We start from the raw sequence: 20,454 nt of genomic DNA, 5'->3' as shown, positions 1-20,454 counted from the left end.
TGGAAATAATGGAGTGTGAACCAGACAAAGCAGTGGTTGATATTATGAGCAATATCCCACACCACACCACACAAGCCTGACCACCTGATCCATGAAGATCCCTCATATAACAAGCACAACTCATTTTAACCCAGTGTTCTCATGACCAGACATTGGGTAGATTAGGTAGATTGCTTGGGTAGATCAGTATATGATTTGAGTAAAATAGGTAGATTAGTACTGTATGTTGATCGATGGTGGTTTCCTCAATAATTTCAGGGTAGAGTGTGTATCTATATACCCTGGAGTTCTAATAGTCACACATCATGGGACCCAAAGAACAGCCTTCACATGTAGTCCCCATGGGAACTGAACCAGGATCTTCAACATGACAAGCCAACAGTTATACCACTAGGCTATACATAGAAAGAAATTTGAGAGGAAAAACATAATTGACAGTTACTTTTTAACAAACCTTCTCTTATGTTTCTAAAAACTGGTACACAAATGTTCATACTCTCCATACCAATTGAAAGCAGTCTCTGTAGCTACACCCGACATGGGTACAATGTGTGAAGCCCATTTCTGGTGTCCCCTGCCGTGATATTGCTGGAATATTGCTAAAAGTGGCGTAAAACCATACACACTCACTCACTAACTCTGTAGCTACATAAAACTTAATACTCTGTACCTGTTATACAAGCACTGAAGGCCTCCCCACATGCAATATGCACGACTTGACCTGTCAGCTGGCTGTCCTTCACCTTGCAGGGTTGGGTCACAAACACCTTATTGCCATGACCGAGTTGACCATCAATACCACCTCCCCATGAGTAGATGTTGCCACTGGCTGAAACACAATCAACAAATGAATCCTCCTAAGATGTGGAAACGCCAAACTGGTTGAACCGTAGGTAATAAAACATTGATAATTATATTTTCATGCCTGTTTGCCTCACTACCAGACCCACCTCACATAACTGGACCTGCTGTCAAACTAAATTGCCATGTACTATATCAGTATGTTTCTTTCTTTCTTTCTTTCTTTTATTTATGAGTGAGTGAGTTGGGTTTAAAGCCGCTTTTAACATTATTGCAGTTATATCACAGTGTGTCAGCTTATTGTGGGAGGAAAGCCCGAAGTGATGAAGGTCTAAGACGTTTACCACTTCGGTGAAATCCACGAGCACGGGTATGGTGCTGACAAACATAGAAACATAATTGGGGCGAACCCACAATCATAGGTTTCTGGCGTGCCCAAGGGACGCAACTCTGCACAGCGAATTGCTGCACCTTAGATGACTGGGCCACCCGGGCCTCCTCTTTCTTTATGAAATACACTTACCATATTTCTTGAGTATAGTGTGCAGCTGAGTCTAATGCCCAGCCCCCTCTAGCAGATTCAGTATTTTGGAGAAAAAAAAATTCGGTATGGATTTGTTGACATGGTATTTAAGGTGTTACATGCTCACGGTAATGTCTTTCCGTTGGAGGGAAAAAACATCATAACTCATTATTGTGTGTATAATGCACACCCCCTTCTACACAGCTGTGTTTTTTAAGAAAAAAAAGTGTGCACTATACTCAAGAAAATATGGTATGCAATATACACAGTTCTCTGAAACATTCATGCTTCTTGAAATACACATGCACCTTGTTCTCTGAAACATTCATGCTTCATGAAATACACATGTATCTTGTTCCCTGAAACATTCATGCTTCATGAAATACACATGCACCTAGTTCTCTCAAACATTCATGCTTCGTGAACTACACAAGTATCTTGTTCTCTGAAACATTTATGCTTCATGAAATACACATGCACCTAATTCTCTCAAACATTCATGCTTCGTGAAATACACATGTATATAGTTCTCTGAAACATTCATGCTTCATGAAATACACATGCACCTTGTTATCTGAAACATTCATGCTTCATGAAATACACATGCACCTTGTTATCTGAAAGATTCATGCTTCTTGAAATACACATGCACCTAGTTCTCTCAAACATTCATGCTTCGTGAAATACACAAGTATCTAGTTCTCTCAAACATTTATGCTTCATGAAATACACATGTATGTAGTCTTCTCAAACATTCATGCTTCATGAAATATACCTAGTCCTCTCATTGATGTTTCATGAAATACACATGTACCTAGTCCTCTCGAACATTCATGCTTCATGTGAATCACATGTATAAGGTAATGTGAAAAGATGCTGTTATCAGTCACCTTAAATTATAATAGCACATAAAACATGCATGAAATGACGCTTTGATTAATTTAGATGAAAATATAATAATTATTTTTTTGTGGCCTTATAATGTTATTTAATTTAATAAGTCTCTCTATGAAGATTTACACAATGATCAGGACTTATTTGATTTTTCTTTTGACACAAGGCATTATTCGATTAAAGGAACCTTCAGTGACTCAAAACTGTTTCTAGTAATATTAATTATCATCCTTAGTAATAAACTTAACAGCCTACTCCATATGATTATTTCATTATTTTCATATTGATTATTTCAACTATCAATGAGACACAACTACAGATGACACACAATTGATTTCTCTAGGTATCAAATGTTTGATTGATTCAATGCGTCTACTGAATAATTCTGTGAAAGAACAATCAATCATGTGCCTCCCAATCTCACAGATCTTGATGAAGTATGACTATCGAAACCCAAGTCAGTGTTACTAAGCCCATATACACTGGCAGCACACTGGCTAGAGGAACTCTATAGTTTTACATATAATTGTTTTGTTGTTGTTTCAGAACAGATACTGATAAGGACACAACAAATTAAACATTTGTTTTAGGTTTGTTTTTTTATTTCCTAAAACATAAACAGGACATAAGTCGTAATATGTTTGTAGGAATACATGAACAGAAAAAACTCATGAGGCCACAACAAATTAAACATTTGTTTTGGTTTACTTTTTAAAATTGTAAAATAGAATTTTTTTATTAATTTGTTTTGACTTAAAAAAACCATAATTTTTAAAAACGGTATTAAAAATTCATGAACCAACTATGTTGCATTTGATTGTGCTCAACATCTTCTCTGTCGCAAATTCTTGATTGTGTAATGTGTATTTTACAAAAACGATATTGTAAGTGTAACCCCAGTGTGTACATTTCACTAAACTATGTAGGAGTGCATTGTATGTGTGTCATGTTGCGGCAACAATGCCTGATGTCTGCAGGAGGCAAGGAGCACATGGACTCAAAAAATGAAAATAATGGCCCCAAAAATCACAGTGTCGAAATTCCCAGATGACAAGTGCATAAAAACATGTTATCACCAAGATCGCACACCAAGCTGAAATTCTAAATCAAACCCAATTTACACCAGCTGTTTTAATCTGGCATTTTATGTTGCAGTCTAGGTATCACATTCCAACCTCTTAAACATACATGGATAGGATTTCACATTTTTTACCCATGAAATAAACAAAGCATGAACAATCGACCAGTATATCACTGTGTGTGACTTGCCATGCACAACACCCATTGTTACACTGAGTGTCACATCCGGGATCTGTCACTGGTGCTGATAACAGCAATATACATGCAATGTACATGAGATATGTACAGGCGTATACAACAGGAACAAAATGCCAGCTGTTCCTATGATTCCTCAAGAAGAAGGATTCCAGGTGCAATAAAACTGAGTTTGTTCTTTGTTGACACTTTCTTAGAGGCTTAGCATTCATAAAGGTGTTAGTTATCTGGATCCTGGTTTATCTAAGACTATTTATGTCCTGAAAAGTGCCAGTGTTTGAGTGTTTGAGTGAGTGAGTGAGTGAGTGAGTGAGTGAGTGAGAATTCTGATTTGCACAGAATTTCAGTTTTTTCACAGTGCATCAGCTTCATGTGGTAGGAAGGTCTGAAATACCACAGGTTGTAGACATTTACAACTTTGGAGAAACTCACCAGCACAGGTATAGGACTACATGAACTTGGGTGAAACCCTTGAATACTGGTATGGGAATGACATGGTGAAACTCTTGAACACAGGTATGAGACTGACATGGACTATGGTGAAACTCTTGAACACAGGTACGGGACTGACATGGACTATGGTGAAACTCTTGAACACAGGTACAGGACTGACATGGACTATGGTGAAACTCTTGAACACAGGTACGGGACTGACATGGACTAGGGTGAAACTCTTGAACACAGGTACAGGACTGACATGGACTATGGTGAAACTCTTGAACACAGGTACGGGACTGACATGGACTATGGTGAAACTCTTGAACACAGGTATGAGACTGACATGGACTATGGTGAAACTCTTGAACTCAGGTACGGGACTGACATGGACTATGGTGAAACTCTTGAACACAGGTATGAGACTGACATGGACTATGGTGAAACTCTTGAGCACAGGTACGGGACTGACATGGACTATGGTGAAACTCTTGAGCACAGGTACAGGACTGACATGGACTATGGTGAAACTCTTGAGCACAGGTACAGGACTGACATGGACTATGGTGAAACTCTTGAGCACAGGTGCAGGGCCCACTTGCACAAAGTGATCTTAGCGCTGAGACTATTGTAAATCAATGCTAAAGTATGGGAGTCACGATCATCTTAGCGCTAAGATCGCTTTGTGCAAGTGGGCCCAGGACTGACATGGACTATGGTGAAACTCTTGAGCACAGGTACAGGACTGACATGGACTATGGTGAAACTCTTGAGCACAGGTGCAGGATTGACATGGACTATGGTGAAACTCTTGAATACTGGTACAGGACTGACATGGATGTTTGTGAAAGTCTTGAGCATGGGTACAAGACCATGTGTTCCTCAGAGGTGATGCGACCATGTGTTCCTCAGATGATGTGACCATATGTTCCTCAGAGATGATGTGACCATGTGTTCCTCAGATGATGTGACCATGTGTTCCTCAGATGATGTGACCATGTGTTCCTCAGAGATGATGTGACCATGTGTTCCTCAGAGATGATGTGACCATGTGTTCCTCAGAGATGATGTGACCATGTGTTCCTCAGAGATGATGTGACCATGTGTTCCTCAGAGATGATGTGACCATGTGTTCCTCAGAGATGATGTGACCATGTGTTCCTCAGAGATGATGTGACCATGTGTTCCTCAGATGATGTGACCATGTGTTCCTCAGAGATGATGTGACCATATGTTCCTCAGAGATGATGTGACCATATGTTCCTCAGAGATGATGTGACCATGTGTTCCTCAGAGATGATGTGACCATGTGTTCCTCAGAGATGATGTGACCATGTGTTCCTCAGATGATGTGACCATGTGTTCCTTAGATGTGATGTCTCAATGTGTTCCTCAGATGATGTAGACCATGTGTTCCTCAGATAATGAGACCATGTGTTCCTCAGATAATGAGACGTGTTCCTCAGATGATGTGACCAACCATGGGTTCCTCAGATGATGTGACCAACCATAAGTTCCTTAGATGATGTGACCATGTGTTCCTCAGATGATGTGACCATGTGCCTCTCAGAGATAATGTAACCATATGTACTCCATGTGTGTGCCTGCTTGTACTAGTTCAGACTGATGCCAGTTTTAGAGAGTTTGCTCCCAGTCTCTAAACTCTGAGTCGACCAGTCCTTGTTTTATCGCCTTAATAATAAACAGGGTGACATCAAGTATAATCTTTTAATGTCTTTAGTATGGCACAGCTGGGGATTGAACCACACTTTCTGCTCTCCAGAAAGATGCCCTCCCCCTAACCACAGAGGTGGACCTTTCTAGTTGAATCGTCTAGATGGCTGAAGCAGCATCTCCATAAAATATTATTAATCTAATCATATTGTAACATCCATATTGCCAAACAACATAAAATGCCCCAAGACATACATGACAGACTTTTAAAAAGTGTTAGTTGTAGACGTATCTGGTAGTTTGTGTTCCTCATTATCTTTCAGCTACTTGCTAGGGGACTTGGGGACTAACACTTCCACACAATACTGGCTAGACTAACATCTAGTCTCTGAAATGGACATATTTTACAGAAAAGAAAACAGTTGTTAAATTATTGTTATAAAATACAATAAAGAGGAGCCCTGATACTGTAGTGATCTAGTCTTGCCAAATATTATAGACCTGCATGGGTTGTATTGGACTATATTTGTTTCAGGATCTGTGTGACAGACAAAATACTGGTGTAAGTCCACAACAAAAAGAATACTTGGTCAGTAGTTACATTGGACAAAGACAGTGGAGTAGGCGTATCAAACAATGTATTCGTTGAAATAATTACATATTCAACCTGAAATTGAATTTACAATGTTTCTTGACTGATAAATACTTGTTCTATATGTATTATCAGATATTGTCAGGAGATTATTGCTCTAAAAGTGCAAAAACTAAATAAAAAATATTTAGGCTGTTATTTTAACAAATCTGTAATTAATTTGTTGTGGCCTAAATATATTTTTATTCAACATGTTCAAGTAGAATTGAACACTCCCACACAAGTTCCAGAAACATGAGCAGTTGCCATGCTGGTGACAATCAGTATTCTTGAGATATACGCCCTTAGTGTTTTTACTGTTTGTAGAACAATTTCTTTCTTTTAAATGTTTATTTCAATTGTTTTTTGAGACAAAACAAATAAAATCCTACCTAATCACTGTGCCATAGGGATCCATTCAAGTGTCACATGTATGGGAAACACATTGTGACAACTTTTTTTTATGATCTGTTACTGATATTTGAAAAGTAAATCTGACAAGATAACAATATCTATGCAACTCAGGAGTATATTCACAGAATCATACGATCATGTCCTTCTTTTTCCTTCACATTCAATTCCATTTGAAAACACTGACTTTTTTCCTTTAAAACACACACCTATAACTAAACGAAAACACTTTCAAAAAGACTTTGTTTTGCAATATGTAAGGAATTGGAATAATTAGAAACATTCCCTTTTAACAAATCCATACCAACTTGCTGTCAGCACTCTGCAAGAAATTTCAAGATCTGGGTTTCTATTGTTTGAACACCATCAAATCAAAGTAAGATGTTTCCTTTTTACGTGCATGTCGGAGCATAAACCTGTGGGATGTTTATACACAAAACCTTGCTGAATGTGCAAGGAGACAAAACATAGGAAGACCACTTGTACATATACAGAAGCAAGACGCCATAACATGTTGACGAAAGTCGTCCGATTTCAACATAAACATTGGGCCATGACTCCCATAAACAGCCCCTGTCATAGGCACTGCATTAGAAAACCCCTGCACTGGATGACATAAGAATATACTGTAATAAAAATTCCCAAGACTCTGTGGTTTTCTTTGACTGCCTGTTATCTCCTCCAGTCCTGAAATACATGAAACACTGGTGATAACACAGTGAAGAAAGAAGTCACAGCATCTCCTCTCTTGTTCTTCAGATACCGCTGCTGGGTGGTGGAATCGGCAACAGTCCAATGCATGCACACTGGTAGATATTCTAGGGGTGTATGTCCAAGACAAGAGCAGTTTTTCATGCAAAGTCAACATATCAATTAGTTTTTTAATTGAAACAGGAAATATCTCAGTTCAATTATTATTTTGTTCGGGAATTGCCTTAATAAGTTGTGAAGGAAAATCTAAAAATATGCAAAACATGCAAGATGTGTATTCATACTGGTTCAGAATACAAAAAGGTTACTGCAAAAATTTATTTGGAATGAAATTAAAGTAAGTCATCCTGAATGTGTAGTGTAAATATTTCATAAACAATTCCAAGAAGCCATATCAGACAAAATATTATGAAATACAATCAAGTAAAAATATAATCTCCCAGTCAGGCCTAGACCACCAAAATGAAATCTAATAATTATCACTGTGGCAAATATTTTATTTATTTCATCACAGATACAATACACTTATATAATCAGGTTATGACTTTCAAAATAATTCATATAAATAAGCATTACATATCTGAAAGTCATGGAATGAAAATAAAAGTCAGCATTGTCAAACTACATGCAAATGTGTTGTAAGCTCCAGTCGATTATGCTCATAGTGCAGACAGCTGCTGCGACTGCCTGCCCCAGGCTACGTGCAGCCAGATGACCCCAGGTGACCCCAGGTGACCTGTGTAACACAAGGCTGGTCCTATCAGCGGTTGTGTAAACATTACTGACCCCCTGCCTCACATTATGTAAGGCAGCCTGCTAATGATAGCACCTCTCTGAGGGAATAATCTAGGGACTAACATTACCTCACCGAGGTCACCCCAGGCTATAGTATGGTACAATTGAGGTCAGCATGGTGATCATAATTTTATTGGGCAATATGTACCTTTTTATATTTCTTGTATGTTACCGTCATTAAATTTTATGGATAATAACTGGTATGATACATTTACTATTTCTAAAAAAAGATTTAGTCACGAATAAAAAATAAATGGATAGCCAATATTTGTGTAACTGATTAATTGAAAATTGTATTTTAACAAGATGATGATATTAGACCAATTTTTTTTGTTTTTTTGCCACTTTGGGGTTGCGACAAATGAATGTATGTTATTAAACATAAATGTTAGAGGTGGGTTGGGGGACGGGGGTGAGGCTCACCCTCATTCTAACTGCATGTTGTATGAAGACAAAAACATGCATATACAACATAAAGCAAAGGGAATTAAATAAATAAGTCTTTTTATTATTTGTCAACCATATAGCCTCGCTCAAATAAGTTTTGTTTATTTGGATTTTATTCAGAAATGTATAAAGGCAGAATACACACTCTTTTGAAAGGAGTGATTTTAGGTTTAATTTCCTGAATAAAATGTAACAAAGACATTCTTGAATATTTCGCTTAATTTAAATAAAGATCAGTTTTCAAACAAATATATAAACTGGTCTGGTCACCATAGAAACAACTAATTCAGTTAAAATAATATATAAGACTGAATTAATTTGGTGCCTCTTTCATTTGCTGCAGTGCGCTGTGCATTGTTTATAAACAGTGGTGCACCCAGCTATTGTTGTGCAAGAGCTTGTTGTCAGTGATGTTCTGCACTTGGCACTACAGTCATCAATATCACTAGAGTGAGGAACTGGGGTCACTAGGCTGTACATGAGGGGTTTAACTAGTGTACAACCATCCCCTGTCATAACAAGCTCACAACTGCCCCTGAGCTCACCTTTATTGTCTTGTCTGAACACACATAAAAATAGAATTAACTGGATTTGAATTCATGTCAAAATTAGACCCTTCCCCAAAGAATGATCATCAAGTCCTGCACCATCACTGTGGAATATGTGTGGGCCAATATGTGTATTTAATGTAATCAACACCAATCTAGATGGGAAACGTAGCTAGCTGTATTCGACCATGAAATCAGCATCAGAAAAAAAGGATGAGATAAATGGGTTATGTAATAAACAATTTCACAGACCATATGCTATATGATGATGATCACTTGAGCATTTCATCACGTATATACACTGTGTAGGTAATAAGCATAACACTTAACGATAATTTGTCCATGCGTTTACTGTCCAAAGTGACATCCTGCATATGTTTGTTGCTTTTCTTCCATGTAGAAATTCATTTCATGAATGCGATACATTTGTTTCCTCCCTGACATTTTTAATGTCATGACATTGCTTTTCCGTGTGCTAATGTGTCGGCGGAACACAGAAATTTACTTCACTCTCATAATTTAACTGGCTGTATGCAAATCTGTTGTTATGACTATATAAACAATGATCTGAGGAGTGTGAGTGAGTGGAGTATGAGCGAGTGAGTGAAGTGCATGCGCGCATGCGTGTGACTGATTGGACTAGTTGGACTAGTCTGGACTAATGCCAATTTTATAGTGCTAGCACACTGAGATACCATGTCGCAGTTTGACATGAATACCCTACTCAGACACAGTATACTGACTCCGAACTGATCTATCCTTGTTTTAGACCCTTAATGCTGAGTGCCAGACAGGGTAACAACAAGGACCATCTCTTAACATCTTTTGGTATGACATAGCTTGGGATCGAACCCTGGACCTTCCGCTCTCCAGGCGGATGCTCTACCACTATACCACAGAGTGAGTGAGTGAGTGAGTGAGTGAGTGAGTGAGCGAGCGGAACAGAGAGTGGGCATGTAAGCTGGTGAGTGGATTATGTAGAGCGTGTGAAGATGGGTGAGTGAATTGAGTTTGGTTAAGTGAGTGAATGAATGGAGTGGAGAGGAGAGTGGGCAGCTGCGCATGCATTTGTGTTTGAGTGGGATTTTGACTCCACTTAAAGCGGACACCAGAAACTGGTCCATAGATTGTACCTATGTGGAGAATTGAACCCTTGTTTTAGCATGTCCAGCCACAGCCTCAACCTCAAGGTTCCCCCATTGCCCTGAAGATGAGTGTAATATTTGCACCACATAAATTTGAAATTTTCTATAGATATAATGTACACATTCTACCCATGTGGGGATCAGACCCTGGTATATTACATGTATACTTACACCACAAGGATACCTACCTGACATTTGTAATTGAGAAAGGTTAACAAGACAAATATGCCAGTCACATCTGTGATGTGTTATATTTGTGGGTCGTAATGAATATTCCATACACAAAATCTTTATATTTTAATTCAATCCAATCTCACTCACTCACTCACTCACTCACTCACTCACTCTCACACACACACACACACACACACACACACACACACACACACACACACACACACACACACACACACACACACACACACACACACACTGATTTGCAATGATAGGATCAAGGAAATCAAATGAAACTCATGAATAACAATATGTTTTCATTTGGTTTGCCATTACCAAAATGTTTTAGAAAGAATATAGGTGTTTAGCCAGTATGTTTAGAGTGCAAGATGTTTTCTCTCACAGCAACAACTGCACAGACGAAGACAATGCATTTGTTCACTTGTTGAATCATATTTTGTAAAAAGAAGTATCTTGTCTTATACCCCCTAAAATATCTCAATTTGACAAATAAATAACAAAATTAATATAATAAAGGTATTTTTTGTTGACTTTTGAAACCAGTCAGTAGATTGGATGATCAAAAGACAAAGTAACGCCTGCAGAGTTTTACTGATATAATGGTCAAATGACCAACTAAAGACAAACATCACAAAAAGAGTAATTAAAATGTAAAAAACCTTTGATGATCTACAGCCCCTGGAATTTCTGTTTAATTTTTAAACCTCTAACTGATGTTTACATGGTAATGTGTAAACAACTAATCCAATTTGCCTAAGAAAATAACAAGGGAGATGTGATTGTAAAAAATAACAGAATCAGAAATGATGACGAGTGATCTTCTCTCACCTCCAGCTCCAGTGTCAATAAACCGTGCTTGTCTTTGAAGTAATCGGAAAAACTTTGTCGTTTGCTAACACGATCCCCATGATAACCTCAAACACTCCGAGCATCTGACCCCAAAATAAAAGTAAATTCATGAAAGACCCCAAATTAAACATTAAACAGAGATTTAAGGCCTCCTGCATATGGCCCGGCTTAGCATAGAAAATCCACTTAGTTGCTCACTCACCCTACCTGCGTAAGTAAATATACCTTTCTTGTTGCTCGCGGCCTGCATTCTCTTAACCATTATGCTTTTATTCAGCAAATATGTGGCATTGAAAACGCGAAGTAAACACGAGTTTGGCAAAACACACACTCGGCATCAGCTCTGCTTCTTTGTCAAATATTTGTTTTTAACGAAAACGCATACGCAGGATGAGACGCGAAAGCCTGGTTTTATGTTCAGGTGTATTCTCCCTACCTGTCCGCTCGCCAACTCAAATCTGTGTTTATTCCTTGTTGGTTGAGCATGCCTACCAAAGGGGTAAGGTGTTATCGTTAAAAAAAAAGGTCCACACTCTCCACGCTGGATAAACAGACTAACAAATAATTATTGGGGGATAGCATTTCTTTCAAAACTTATCAGTGGGCTGGAAGTGGTGTGGGTGAACAGAATCAATTTCTGTCTTTTCAAGGTAGATAAACTCGGACAAATAACACTTCTCTGATAATGTTCTAAGTAGCTGAGATACTTGAAAGAAAATCTGACCAATGGTGTACAAACAGAAAGGTAAACTTGTCCACAGGGATCAAGCCAAAAATACAGAGAGTTGATTCAATGTGGAGGATATCTTCAAACAGACAAGATATTTGCCCATTTGCCAGTAATGTTAACATGACCTCCAATGTTCAAAATATTTCTTTCTCTGTAAGGTCAGATTTCAAAAGAAAAAATGTTCCACATGTATTAATGAATCTTTCTGCTCTCAAAGAGAAAGGATAAATGTGTGGGGTCCTTGTTTTATTGTTCATTTGGACACTTAAATACTTAACCTGTATTTCTTATATATGGTAATTTAACATTAATTTATCCTTATGCAAGCTAATAATAACACCTGAACCACACATCATAATATTGTCAACTTATTCAGCATTTTTATATATATTTACATATATGTTTATTTTATATATTTCCTTTCTCTTATCACAAGATCATGGACAAATGATTACATAATCACAATAATGACAGTTCAATATTATTTTTATATTGTTTTCTGGATATAAGAAAAATAAAATAAAACCCTTATATTTCCATAGGTATATCTCATTGCACAACAAACAAAAAGTCTTCAGAAAAACTACAATAATTCAATATACATATCTGACTATCAAAACATTCATGTAGTTTTTATGCTTTTCTAAGTATGAGGTAGTGTTTCCAGAATGAACTATCATAGAATGATTTACAAATACCCAAAGTCTACTTCAATTTTTGCCATTGGAATTTTCCTGTTTTTTTTAAAATGTTCTGTCCAATGTAATTGTCTTCATTCAAGACGTCCTACTAACCTGTTACAAAATTCAACTCAACACAACATATACTTTTTTCAAAACATGAAACAGTTGTAAAATGTTACATGTAGAAAAACTAATAAATTCAGCCCAGATTCATACAGGATAGACAGTAATCCAAGAAACCTATGACCTTTCCTTCAAGGGAGTGGTTCCCTGCACGATCTGTACATTACACTTTACTCATGTTTTTGTTTACAACGGACAAAGGACAACTTTCTGCCTCATAATGCCATCTGCTGGTTTGTCATGATTTGACAACTGAGTGACCACTGGTCAGAACTTCAAATATACACTTAACATTGGCAATGACCTCAACAAAAGGAAGGTCTAAGGTCTCCGGCCAAAACGGATTTGTGTTTGTCAGAGGTATTCATTTTCTATACAATAATTGCTATTAATCTGTCCTGTGTCAGATGATCACTGGAAGGCCAAAACATGGAAGCAATGTACCTATGAAGCATGGGAGGACTCCAGACAAAAGACCTTATAACCATGGTCCCCAAATGTCAGAAACTTGAGCAATGGTGGCATCAATTAGGAAAGATGGTTTTGTTCTCAAATTTTTCAAATAGGTTTGCCAGAAGAGATGTTTTACAAAAATTAATCATGGCCTGAGACCTGAGGTCGTAGGTCACCTAATGAGGTCATGACCCTGATCATTGGGTCTGCACTTTTGACCGGTGTCCATACAAAATCACGATGACCACTGGTCAGTCTCTCTGGACCTGGCTCTGGCCACCTGGTCAGTCAAGTGAGTGGTCAAGCCTGTTTTTATGCAGTGCCAGAAAATTTAGGTAGCTTTAATCTGAAATGAGGGGGAAGACGTGACACCCCACCTGTCAGTAACCGTGGGAATCTGTGCCCTTCAATTGTTTACAACTTTCAGCTGAGCATCTTCATGGTCATTCAAGAAGGACCTAATCTCTTCAGGCAACTTGTTGAATGTGCAAGCAATTAATGAAGGATTTGCCGATAATAAAACAAATTAGGCTGAGAGACTAATGGGTTAGTGTTCCTGTCATTTTGATTTTATGAAAAGCAGAGGGGTTTGAATTTCAAGGAATCTAAACTTTCCTCAAAGTTAAAAGGATTTTATTTCAAACAAATCAGTGACAGATTTCTTCTTTTCCACGTGTCATTTTCATAAGACAAGCTGGATGCTGATTTGAGGGTATCAGTTAGGACAGGTGTGCTGACTCTGTAGACTAACATCTAGTCTCTGAAATGAACCTATTTCAAAGAAAACATTAATTAAAGGGAGCCAAGATATTTTCTCCATTTTCAGACCTAAAACTGCTGTAATCTGGACTTGCCGCCAAAATATTAAATCCTTGGGCTGTACTGGACATATTTGTTTCAGGGTCTGTACGACATGACAACTGATTCTGAAGAGAACTAAATATAATGCAGAAATACTTATTCATAAAATATTACAATATTATAATATTATGATCAAATTAGATCAGGACAAACAACTTAAATTGAAATTATTTTTTCTAATTTCCAACACATATCTGTAATCAGCTTATCTTAGGTTATAATGCACATGTTTGAATAATTTATAAAATATATTGTCACAGTTTCAGTATTAAACATTTGAACACTAAATATCTTGTATCCGTAGCACTTTTTTGCGATCAGTGAATTTGATTTTTTATCTAGTTATCTGTCTGATATAAACATAATTCTATTTTCTTAATTTGGACAAATTCAAGAGCTAAGACAAAACTTTTGAAAACTGAAATATTATCACACAACACTGTGATTGTTTATGCATTTCATCACATTGTATATACAGCCTCACTTTTTGAAACAATACTTCTACAACATGATGTCCAGACACTGTCTTGTTATGTTCAATCCACTCTTCCAGCAAACCACCTTCTTCAACAAATATCCAATTACAATACATACACATCTTGAAAAATGAGCCCAATCCATCATGCCTCCCTCCCAACCCACTCCTAAGTAATCAACTCTCCTTCCTATGGTAAAACATTGTATATAACCAAATGAGCTCATTTTCTGGCTGAGAGGCATCAATTTGGCTGGTGTAAGGTCAGAAGTATTACACACCTGCAGTGTGCACCCTTTAACCTGAGATGTGACATGTACAAATGTTGCCTGTGTATCATAACTCATGTAGATAGCAGGCTCTTCAACTGTCAAATGCTTAAGCAAGATATATATGATGCACATTGCACTAAACACTTCCAGTTTTTAAGTCAACTTTAAGCTGTGTGTCACTTCAGTCTCTAGTATGTTTGATTCCTTGTAAAAACATGTTCTATCTTTGAGGTCATGCACAGCAATTTTTGCTTATATATTACTCGTGAAATTCTGACAATGCGAAATGTCTGGGATGCACTGGAATTCTTGAAATATACATGTGCAATGGATGATTTGTTTATTAGTTATGTAAATATTCTCAAGTATAAGATATCAAAACTATTTAGAATAGCATGTTATTTTTTAAAGATTTAATCCATATAAAATTCAAATTGGAGTAAAACCTACATTTGTAGACTTTAATACAAAGATTGGATTATTCTTTCAAATAGTCTAATTAACAATCTTTAAGATATTGTAATTTCAGTAAAATGACAATCGATAGAAGAAGAGAATTAAAAATCAAACAAATAGGGTAAGAGTCATGACTTATCTCGTTTATTACCACGTCTAAGATTTGATGCCAGTTATTTCCCCTCACAAGTATAGTTGTGATCAAGGACATCACCAGCTCTTTCTGTGGATCAGCTGATGACATGTACATTTCAACATGCTATAAACAAGCCTGGTCAGTTTCCCCATGACAATGTGAGTCCCTCCAGCATCACAACTTGTCTTTGATGTTTGCAGACCTGCTGACTGAAGCACTCTACACTTGACATAGGTCACCATAATTAAATTTGTCTCCTTCTTGGTCAAGTCCCCACCCCAGGGAAATTCTCACTGGGGGGTGAGGAAAACATGCTTTCCCCTGGAGCATATTTTTCAACATCTGTAGGACAGACTTGGTAAATGGAGCTGCATTCTCATTGTGAAAGTTTGAACATTTCTAGATACCTATTGCAAATAAATTATTTCTTTCATATTTAGAATTTCATTTCACATTTGTCATATGAAGCACACTCTGTTATCCATAAAAAAACTTGATGACTGACATTGAGTTAATTATAGTTTTGTTTGTTGGTATTCTTAGGAAATAAACAAAAGGTCTTTCCCCCTCATCAGTTCTTTTTTCAATAAAAAATAAAAAGGTCCATCCTACTTCCTTACTTTTGAGAAAAACTGGCCCAAGAAACAATTTCTGTTGTTGTACTGACTCTCTTTGGCACCCTCAACTATATTCTAAGATTTTGTAAATTGCTCATTGATAATTGTTCTTGTAAATAAAATTGTGATTAGTCTCCTGTGACTCAGGCTCTTTGCTCACTGATTCCCCCAAGAAAACCAGCACGCCATTTGGAAGGTTTTGTTCAACCGAACAGAACCATAAACATACCATAATAATTTTATGTACATCCTGTCATTTCTGAGTGCCATGGCATGCATGTGCAAAACGGTGTACTATGAAGGGTACATGTGTGTTCTAGGACGGTTTTCTTTTGCTACAATTGAAATTTCTGAATCAAGGTGGTAAAGTAATGAAGCCAAATCATTTCAGAAAGCTGACATCCGATTGGCTTAAAAACACACCAATCCTTCACTTCAATTGGGCGGTCAGGTTCACCTGATGCCTTCAATGGGAGTGACCTCAGATCTTCACGCAGTCCAATTGAGTAAGCGATCAAAGTTTAGTGAGAGTAATCCTGGGAGGTAATGGACTCCATCCATGTGCATGGTCATTCAGCAAATACACAATTAGATACACCATGTTGTCCAACAAATCCCCTACTTCAGCTGCCCTTGGTGTTGGTAATGTAACACGAAAAAAGGACTTCACAATGCATATCAGGATTTAAACCCAGACAAGAAATGTTACATGGAAGCAAACAGTATCATGGGCATTTTCAAAGTGGTTGTCTCTGCTGACATGATGTGGTTGACAATGTAGATAGGATAGCCTTCCATTGCACCACTGCGTCACGGCTGACTGAACCATATGTCATGCTGGATGGACTAAGCACACAACGTCTGGAAGAGGACCTTCTCATATTTCTCGTCATGAGGGCAACTATCCACACCAATCCCAGCCATACCTTTACTTGTGGACCAGACCTTGATAGCAACTCATATTACAAGCTAGGTTTAATTGTGCTATGTGAGGAATGCTGGTCCTGTTGGTTTTAAGATTATTACATAAGACATTTATCATAAAATGTATCTGGGTGTGTAAAGCTTAATATATGTTTCTATCATCAACTGGTTTATAATAACATTTGTTTATGTCATAATTATTCAGGTTATATGGGATTTTTATTGTATTTTCAAAAGAGACTTTTAAGATAACATCAAAAGAAACTTTTCCTCTTCAGAGCAGTTTCTATTTTCATATGTAAATTAGAATCAAGGAGCTGTGAAATTTAAGTTTTATCTTGTTTGACTTTGAACTAGAGTGACCAGTACTAATGGGATATTAAAATTAATTAGATTATTGTTGTGATTTTTCTTGTTGCATTTTCAGCAATTTGGTGGGTTTTTTTACAAAACATTTAAACAATTTTTACAAACCTTTCATCATAACAATAACTACATGTACAAAGGACATCTGTATGTTTGTAATTTACAAATGACATACTCAGCAAAAACACCTTTCCGACAATTAAAACCAATTTATCGTGCATAACATTGTCTGATGGAGTCATAATTATCTGCTGAATAATTCTACATGCCAACAGCTGCTAGACTTAAAACTTGGCATTTAAAAATGTTTCCATAACAAACCAGACGCTTCATATAACCCATAGCCTAGCCAGGAATAACATAAGCTCGCAAAAAAAAAACCCTCTATCTTATCATGCTCTCGATTAATTAGAGCATTAAAAGAACAAATACATAGACATGAGACCTTTACACATACAAAGTCATGTAGCCCATTTTGTTATCTTATCAGAGAGGGCAATACAGCATTATAGTGCACTGACAAAAGGTAGTTTGTATCCAATTTGTACCATCACAGAAGATAGCTAGGATTTAATCTTGACCCCTGCTGACATAAGGCGATGAAATATTACGAGTCAGGTGTCACAGTTATGTAATAAATAAAGCAGCTATCTACACAGCTGGCCTGGTGTGACACGCCCTAGACATAAACATGGCCTTTCTCACTCAGGTCAGCAAAACGACCTTGAGGGCGATAAGATTGTAAACTTGGTTTGATTGCATGTTATTTGCAACATGTTCATTCTTTATTTACCAAAATTGGTCATGATGTATTTTTGTTGTCAATGCATGTCTCCTAGGGCTACCACTTTTAGCCAGATGACTCAACCTTTTGAAGATATGAACATAGGTGTAATATAGTATTGCTTGGATGACTAATTTATGAGTTCAGGTTTTAAGTCTGTTTGAACACTCTTATATCATGGCATGTCAGCTTAAATGTTGGATGAAGGTCTGAAGTGGCACAGACAGCAGACATTTACCACCTTGGTGGAACCTGACAGTATGGAGATGTGGCTAACTGATCAATGATCATAGTGAAGGTGAAGTTTGGATTTGAACTCACAACCAACGGATCGTGGCGTAACTAAGGGGCATAACTCTGCACAAAATGAATACTTTTAAGGAATTGGCCACTTGTAATGTACAATTTAATGAAGATTTGAATTTGGTATTGTTTTTTTTACATGGTATTATGGTACATGTCACAGTGGTGAAATATATAAAAATGGCCTTTAGTGTTTCATTGACACAATTTCTACATCACAAAATGTTAATTGTGAAATATGTCAGAAATTGTATACTACGCCAAAGAAGTTAAGGACCACCTGCTTCTCTCATTTACTATAGTTAATCTGTCATGCCATGAATCAAAGTCATATGAAAGAATTCGGTGGTCCTCAACTTCTTTGGGGAAGTATAGAAAAGGTAATATTCATGGACTAGTGATAATATGCATTTTCTGATTTATAGCATGCATATATATGGTAACAACTGTAACAAGGGTGTTCAATGAGACAGGACTTATGAGACTTTTTAGCCTCAGAAAGCATCGTGCTTAAACTGTGCCAGGGGGTGAAAATAAATATGCATGACTTGTTGCTCTGCAATTCTACAAAACAAATGTTCATTAAACACGACTAACATGGAAATTAACATCAACTTCATGTTTTTAAAATGATATTGTCTTATTTTTCATATTAATTGCAGGAGAAAATGACAGGCCGCACATATTTGCATTCAATTAACATTTGCTTTGTACATAGCACTGACATGAACATATATCTTTACATTGATGACACAAAATGTCAAACATCAAATAGGAGAATTCCATTGTTATTGACAGTAGAGATAATACCAAATGTATGCAATTAACACAATTAAGATTAATTACACCTCTTATATACTTATTTGACAGCTAATGACATATTTTGTGAAATGTCAGTGAATCAACAACAGAAAGGATTAAAGATGGCAGACCTTAATGAAGGTGGCATATACTCTCCCTCACTTAAAAACTCAAATTGCATACAGTTTATCTTCTTATTAAATAATCAAATAACTTTGACATGTACCAGATTATTGAAATTGGTAGTAAAAAGAATCTTATTGAATATCATTATACAGTGATTATACAACAAGAGACTACTATAAATGATAAATGTGTATATTAGTACGAGATGCTATCAGCTGAACATCAGAATCTTCTTCCTCTGCAATGTTGGCAATAAAAGAAGGTTATCAGGAATAGGACATTATCAGGAATACAATTAAGAAATCCCCATTCCTAACTGTGCTATCTTTCCCAAACAATCCTCTTCAGTGAGAATCCATGGGTAATTATGTATGCTAATGTCCATTAAATGAAATGTTTTTCTCTTTGTGCGGCCATTTCACTTTCATTGTTAAATGTCAGTGAGTGTCAGATAGTCAGAACTCCGAGCTGTCGTCAGTGACTCATGTTTAATTTTTCTACAGATGTCTGATTGCATGAAATTGTTTTGAAATCATATCCTAATTCAGGGAATCGCAAAGATCAAATGATACTTATAAACAATGTGCCGATTCAATGTAAAACTACAGGCAAATATACTATAAACATTCTGCTGTTTTTTGTTAATAGTTGTATGTTTCACACCACTGATAACCTTTCAACTTGTCTTTGATAAATGTTAATTCATGTATATATACTGTGAATGTGGGCATGAATGGATACCCTGCACTGCGTTTGTGACTTCAAGGGAGGGAGGGACTGTTGCGTCACCATCACTGTTAGTTTCAAGCAACACTGTCATGGTTCAATATACACTGACATGGTTGGGTATCCTTAATAGCCTGTATTTTACTGCAAAGTAACACTAAAATCCACATTAACTGCAAGGCAAAAGAAAGTATACACCTGAAAATTCAATTTGACCACAAAATTGCAAATGTTATCAAAACTTTACTCAGCTGAAAACAGTCGCTGAAACACTGCAAACTTAA

General features: G+C 36.9%; 1 protein-coding gene across 2 annotated transcripts in view; it reads right to left on the bottom strand.

The window, feature by feature from the left end:
- LOC139479023 (uncharacterized) overlaps positions 1 to 20,454 on the bottom strand; it is a 190,168-nt gene that overhangs the window by 34,280 nt on the left and 135,434 nt on the right. The window contains exon 8 of one of the 2 annotated variants that reach the window (XM_071261760.1): positions 671 to 829. The exons of the other annotated variant lie outside the window; for it this stretch is intronic. Coding sequence (XP_071117861.1) covers positions 671 to 829 — 159 coding nt within the window. The remainder of the gene's footprint in view (positions 1 to 670; positions 830 to 20,454) is intronic. 2 annotated transcript variants of the gene reach the window in all.

Source organism: Haliotis cracherodii, unplaced genomic scaffold, assembly GCF_022045235.1.
Source record: "Haliotis cracherodii isolate W230 unplaced genomic scaffold, xgHalCrac1.p SCAF_1, whole genome shotgun sequence".
Lineage (NCBI taxonomy): Eukaryota > Metazoa > Mollusca > Gastropoda > Lepetellida > Haliotidae > Haliotis > Haliotis cracherodii.
Note: the sequence above shows the minus strand (reverse complement) of the source record. Positions and strands in the feature narration are given on the sequence as shown.